This window comes from Notolabrus celidotus, chromosome 14, assembly GCF_009762535.1.
Source record: "Notolabrus celidotus isolate fNotCel1 chromosome 14, fNotCel1.pri, whole genome shotgun sequence".
Taxonomy (NCBI): domain Eukaryota; kingdom Metazoa; phylum Chordata; class Actinopteri; order Labriformes; family Labridae; genus Notolabrus; species Notolabrus celidotus.
Window position 1 is genome coordinate 21,273,767 of NC_048285.1, and position 6,668 is coordinate 21,280,434.

Below are 6,668 nucleotides of genomic sequence, written 5' to 3' on the forward strand. Positions count from 1 at the left end.
ACTTTCTGAGGAAAGCAGGAAGTGTCATCACGACAGTGAGAATAAAACATCAGCACGGGACAAATAGTATGACTCAACTACTTGTTTCGTCCTAACTCATCATTGTCATAGTTTGTTTCTCTCTGTGTGGGAAATCTATTACAGCTCTTAAAGGGACTCTGTCTGACTTGGGCAACCCCTTAAATAGAAATTTAACAGAATTTTTCTTTCACATGAAAAAAGACAGATTGTGGAAAGATGAATGGTCTCTAGTTTGAGGTGTACATGCACAGAAATGAATCTAAATAGCAGCAAGGTTTAGCAATGAATACTATGTTCTCTGGCTTTTAAGATATGGTAGCCTGAATGTATGTGAGGAAGTCCCCCCTACCCTTCTACAGGTCATCTTTTCACTTTGATATATTTTGTTTTTCGAGGTGTGATGGTGGGTTTTACTTTTTGCAGAAGAGCAAGAGAAAGGCCAGGAAACTCCTCTCAACCACTCACTGACCACTGCAGTTTCAGAAAATACACTTCCTTTTTAAAATGTGTCTTAGAAAAGGCAAAGGTCTTGAAAACTGAAACTTTTGAAATTTTGAGCTTTTCAATACTGATGAAAATAGTCTCAGGTTTCAAGTTTTTACTCAACCTGGGAATCAAAACTTCAGATAGTCTCTACTCCTGAGCATTCATTATTATCTCACTACAATGTTTTTTTTGCTTTATTTTTTAACTAATGTTTGGTCAGTGTTGACTTAAGTATTTTAAAGATTGATCTGTAAGGCGACTGGACAGGTAGAAATGTTTTTGCTGATTTCTACAAGTTCAGTTGCCTTACGGATCAAACTTTGGATTACCATGGCCTGGATGACTGAGAACCTTCACAGACTTAAGTATTTTAGTAAGAAAACTGAAAGTGGAAATTAACAACTTGAATATCTAATTCCTTCTAATCCATTTAGCCCCAAAATAGTTTCAATCACTAAAGACAAGCATCAAACAACATGGATCCATTTAGAATGTATAGTATAACACGTTAATAGTTACTTAGAACTCTCTAGATTCAGAATGATCAACAAACTATAAAGCCTAAAATATTGTCTTAATATCCTTTAAAATATAGTTTTCAAAAACACAAAGATTTGCTCTCAAATGCTTTGTAAAGCTGCATTTCAATGCAGACGAGAAAAGGAATTAAATAATGTACTAATGTAAGCTCCTGTGAGAACCTTTTAGTTTGTGTTGCTTTTGGCACCCCCTGTGGCTGAAGTGGTACCCCTTGTGTTTTTGCTGATCTTTCCTGTTCATATGAAAGTATTATTATTTCTAACAAAAACAAGGCTGTTTCCTTACAAGATCTCACTGCTGCAATCATTTAGTATTTATTCATAAGCTTCCAAGTTTATGTTTTAATTGAAATGGCCAACTTGCCTTATTCCCTCTGAGATGTGATGGAGAGGAAAAATGGAGTAGTAATAAGGAAATACTAAGTTAAAGAACAAGTGTGATACCTCTTCAAGTATAACAGCAGGCTATTGTATTTTGGTATTTAGTTGATTCTGGAAGTGTTTGTTTTCTCTCCCGCATACCAGCCACCTTGATACCTCTGCAATGACCACCGACCACTAGTGTATGTGGTTATCAGTTCAACATTTTGGATATCCATGAAAGCATATCTCCCTGTTCAAAATGTATTCTCGTCAGTAAGACTTGTAATTAAAGATATCCCATTTATCATTACAGATATCCCCAACATTATTAATTCTAGAATGATGTCACTTTTGCCATTTAATTCAATTCAATTCAAACAACTTTATTAATCCCTCTAGGGGAAATTTGTTTGGAGCAGTGTGTACAAAAAAATAACATAAATACAAACAGGGACATACGGACAACAAGGGAGCTACAGTACTGGTTCGTGTGTATTGAGCTTTCAATTCCAGATATGTAGGTTATTCCTCCTCTGCAGAGAACATTTTAGACACCTGCGATGGAAATCCCCTAAGGAAAAACTCAATTTCAGATATCTACAATCCAGTTTTTACTAGACTTTTTTAAAATTTTGGAGATTCAAAATTACATTCTGAAATTAGAATAATGTATAATAAATATACAAAGTTACTATTTGATTTTAGGTATCTCAAATGTGAGATTTTCCTAGGAAGGAGGCTGTAGCAGTTATCTAAACTGCTCATTATATTATGTTTATCTGCAATTGAAAGCCCACCCAGTTGTATGCTAAAAGTGACGTCATTTCTCCCGGTATGAATGTTATTGTGGATATCTGAAATGTGCGTATTTATAACAAAATATTGAAATGTATAATACATATTCACTCTAGCTTTTTAATGTTGAAACGGCTTACCGTGACACAGGGGCGTTGCCAGACCCCCTTTACTGGGGCACGTGCCGCAGTATAAATGAGCTGTGCCCCAGTATCAGGGGCGGACTGGCAATCGGAAGTAAAGGAAAAGACTTTAGGAGCAGTTGTTAATGTGTTGCATCCACTGCATTGTTTCCCATACATTCATTAATTCCTAAACAAGTGAAGTCCCACTATCCCCAGCACTTTGGGTTAAAAAAAAACATCATTAAATTCACAATGGTTTGAAAGCTTTCCCTGGTTATAATATTCTGCAAATAGAGATGCAGCTTTTTGTTTCGCATGTAGGATGTTTGGTAAACACATGAAATATGACACATTTGTGAGCACTGGTTTCACTAACTAGAAAAAAAGCTCTGGATGTCTTTAGAGTACACGAGAAAACACCTGCCCATAAAAAGTGTGTGTGTGTGTGTGTGTGTGTGTGTGTGTGTGTGTGTGTGTGTGTGTGTGTGTGTGTGTGTGTGTGCGCGTGTGAGGAAGGGGAAATAGGAGGGGACCTGTGCCCCAGTAGAGCTTTATGCCTAGCAACGCCCCTGCCGTGACATCATGGCCATAACCTTTGCTGCACAGAGGGAAAAAAACGACCGTCCCCTGCAGTGATGTAACTGCAGGAGACGACTCAGTAGCACTGATAGAGGTATCGTGCAAGACATAGAGTCACAGTGCATTGAAAGTGCACTGACATTGCACCTTGCATCATCATAAGAATGAAACGTCATGGATGAGTAAGCCCCTTACTCATCCATGACGTTTCATTCTTATGATGGATTCTTACCATGGGCCCCCCATGGTGCAGGTGAGACTGGGTTTACCCGCCCTTTGATTTTCGCAGCAGATATTAATGAGACAAAACTGGACTGACAATTTAAGATAGATGGTTCAACATGACTGAAAAGGGGAACTTTAAAAGCAAGGACAGGATATCAATGAATATAGTTATGTGCCTGTAAAAAGAAAATGTTGAAGCTTATGCTCCTTATATGTATGTACATCTGTATATATATATATATGCATATGTATGTGTGTATGTGTATGTCTATGTATGTATGTATGTGTGTATATATATGTATATTTATTTTTTCTTTTGGGTTATTTATATATGAATTTATGTTTTTTCAAATTTGAGTTTTGATTATCTTTATATAACCTTTTTCTATTTTTATTTTTATTTTTTAAATTAATTTTACATTTCTCTTTAATTTACTTTCCAATTTTGCATCGGTGGAGGGTCACAATGCCAAAAAAAAAAAGTGGTGTCAAAAAGGTTCGAACCTGTAAGAAATGTATATCATGTATATATAACACTGAAACAATAAAGTATAAAAAAGAAAAGAAAAGGGAAATCTGAGTTCATGCTGTCATCAATATGTCATTCAAATTGCCAGTAATTTGTATTGAATATATGTTTAAGAGTTTTTACTCATAAGGAACATTTTTTAGAGGTTAGGGGTGTGAGGTGCGTATGATCGCATACTCATTCATGTCAGTGCAAAGCTGCAATAATGGTTCATTTTATAAGTGCAGCTATTTATACGATGATCTCATTATTGGTATGCATCATGTCGAGTTACACTGCCCATGCAAAACCGTAGGACGACAGAGAAGCTTTGTATCGGAATAAATAGCCTATCATATTAAGTCATGCTCTGAGTTTACTTTTTGCTTTCTCTCCGGGTATGACTTCCCCGTTTTCCCTCTGCCGCTCTGAGTTGGAAGGAAATAACACCATGACGTTTTAGTTTTCTTCTTGCAGACAAACCTGAAGTCCGGCAGAGGGAATCCCCAGAGAGCAGGAGTATATAACCTACCAGATAAGAAGGCAGCATCTCAGAGCAGCTCATTGACCCGACTCACTGCACCGCAGATATCGATCAGAACAAATCAGAACAGAAAGATGGCAATCTTTAATATCTGTAAGTCACCGAGCCCGAAACACACACTCAAATATAACATGCCTCTGTTGTGTCATGCAGCAGTAAGACGCTCTTTCTCTCTTTCTCCATGCAGGCTTCTCCAGCTGTGTCCTGCTGATGCTGACCCTGTTTACGCGCACATCCACAGGACTCCCGGTGCGCGCGCTGAGTTCAGTGAAGTGCAGAGAGTGTTCAGTGCTGTTCAGGGACCTCCTGCTGAATATCACAGAGCTACTTAACAGCGTAAGTACACAAACGTGCTACATGTTGGTTTAACTTCAATGTATCTAACTTTCTGTGTAGTTAATGCTTTTATTTTATATTACTGAAGGATCTGCGTTATGGCATCACGTCTGATGAAATAGTGGTGAAGAGTAAAAGTGACACAGCAGTGGCCTGTGCACCCAATCTGATTCAGGTAACACTTGTTGATTTATTAATGATAGAAATTCTGAATTGTTGAATAATATCAAATCAAAAACTATTTCAACTTTACATTTTTTTTTGGTTAGGAAAATATGTATCCTTTATATATTCTTTGGTGTATTTTTCCATGCAATTTATTTGAGAAAGTATTTAATGAAACTGCTCCAAACCTTAAACATTCTTGTTGGAGATATTTACATTGTTTTGTATGTTTGATTATTTTTACTTTAATCAATTGATTTATTTATTGTTATTTAACTTAAGGTAATTAACTTTAATGCCATAGGGGTATTAGTATATTTTGTTACTCACTTATATAGGTTGATAGTTTTGCAACGGGTTACGTCTATATATATGGGTAGGTAAGATAGGAGGGGCGGACACCGGGGATGGTGAATTGTTTTTTACTGGGAGATTTGAAAGAGACACTACCTTTTGTTTGAGCGAACGTTTTGTTATACAATAAACCACCAAAAGACTGAATACTTGGCTGGACATTGACACTTTTTTGGACACCGTGTAAGATCCACTCTCCCCTTGCCCTGTGGCCGGATTTTGATTTGAGATTTAAGTTTTGTAAGTTGACCAAGTCAATCAGCCACTACAATTCTGTTCAGTTCTCACTGATTTTACTTGTTACATGTCTATCAAATCAAATATATGATCTACAGATGAAACAAGGCACCGAACTTGATCAGTTAAACAACATTAAGTAAATATTGAATCATGTTTAAAATATTTTTACCCCACAGAACCCAGGCTGCATGATGCAAAGAAATTCATCTTTCAGTGAGGTATGAGTTCATTAGTTATTTTTTATTTTGAAATGTGTTTTAGGATGATCAGTCATATAAAATTCCAACTTAGGGTTTTAATTTTTCCTTCATGCAGACAGCTGTCTGATGGGTTCTTTCTTCTGTTTGTCTTCACAGAGCGAATGTCTGCATAACATCATTAAGGACCTGGCTCACTACTCTGCTGCTATAGAGTCCTACATCAACTCCACACACCGCAGGAGTGACACAGAAGTTCAACTTCTGAAACCAACTCTGGGAATGATACAGAGCCTGAGGAAGGTGTGTTTAATATGCATGTGTGGGAGGAAATAAAAAAAACAACACAAAATCATGATCTAAAGACAGAAACACTGAGGGGAGAGTCTCAAGGGGAATAACAGTTTGAAAGTTGCCTGATGAAATCTTCCATGGTTTATACAGAACTGCTCCCTGATGCCCGATGAAGAGGAGGACTCCTCAGAGGTATTTTTCTTCTTCTGTTTTTTGTTTGTTTCCTGTTTTTTCATCATCAGTTGGGAGGAGAAATGATACAAGATCTATGTTTTTTACAACATATAAGAGTTAGGATGTTTCTTTCAGGTGATTTTTTTGTGTATTTCTGTTTAACCCCCTGTGTTGTCTCTCAGGTGGAGGCTGCTCAGCTGTGGGGAAACAGCAGCTTCACTAACAGGCAGCAGATGTATAAGATGATGAGGGGCTTCTACGTCCGGACCATCACCATCAGCCGAGCCATGGGCTACATTGCTTCAGGAGACCACAGGAACTAAAATAACCTGCATCTTCATTATCATCATCATCATCATCATCATCATCACTGCAAATCAATCCAACAATATCTCTACTCTTTTCAATCATCCCAGCTAAACAACCTCTACTGATTCTTTACTACCATTTACATCTACTCTCTAAGTAGAGCTCGACGGTGCACATGCTGCTTTAGTATCAGCATAGTTACTTCAGTCTCTGGAGTGAGGGCCATGTTGGCCCATGTGATGAATGTAATCCAATATTTGGGGGAAATGTATCAATTTATTTGATATTTATTTATAATATCTATTTATTTATCTATTTATCTATTTATGTGATGGTACATTTTGATTAATAAAGTATTTATGACAGCATTTTTTGGTTGCTGTTTTTTTACGCAACACTTGGATTGGGTGCAAC

General features: G+C 37.1%; 1 protein-coding gene across 2 annotated transcripts; it reads left to right on the plus strand.

Annotated features, from left to right (window-relative positions):
- Positions 1-1,873: 1,873 nt before the first annotated feature.
- Positions 1,874-6,583, plus strand: il12a (interleukin 12a). Of its 2 annotated transcripts, XM_034701507.1 has the most exons (8): positions 1,874-1,893; positions 4,119-4,278; positions 4,373-4,521; positions 4,610-4,696; positions 5,457-5,498; positions 5,637-5,780; positions 5,922-5,963; positions 6,128-6,583. In XM_034701507.1, exons 2-8 carry the CDS (start codon positions 4,260-4,262, stop codon positions 6,266-6,268), a joined length of 624 nt encoding a protein of 207 aa, XP_034557398.1. In that variant the 5' UTR covers positions 1,874-1,893; positions 4,119-4,259; the 3' UTR covers positions 6,269-6,583. The 2 variants fall into 2 exon arrangements, with proteins under 2 accessions (XP_034557398.1, XP_034557399.1); XM_034701508.1 differs by lacking the exon at positions 1,874-1,893 and having other exon boundaries at positions 4,110-4,278.
- The last annotated feature ends 85 nt before the right edge of the window (positions 6,584-6,668 follow it).

Coding starts and splice junctions, on each gene's coding strand:
- il12a (XM_034701507.1), top strand. Junction 4,522..4,609: donor TCACAGAGCTACTTAACAGC/GTAAGTACACAA, acceptor ATATTACTGAAG/GATCTGCGTTATGGCATCAC. Junction 5,964..6,127: donor AAGAGGAGGACTCCTCAGAG/GTATTTTTCTTC, acceptor GTTGTCTCTCAG/GTGGAGGCTGCTCAGCTGTG.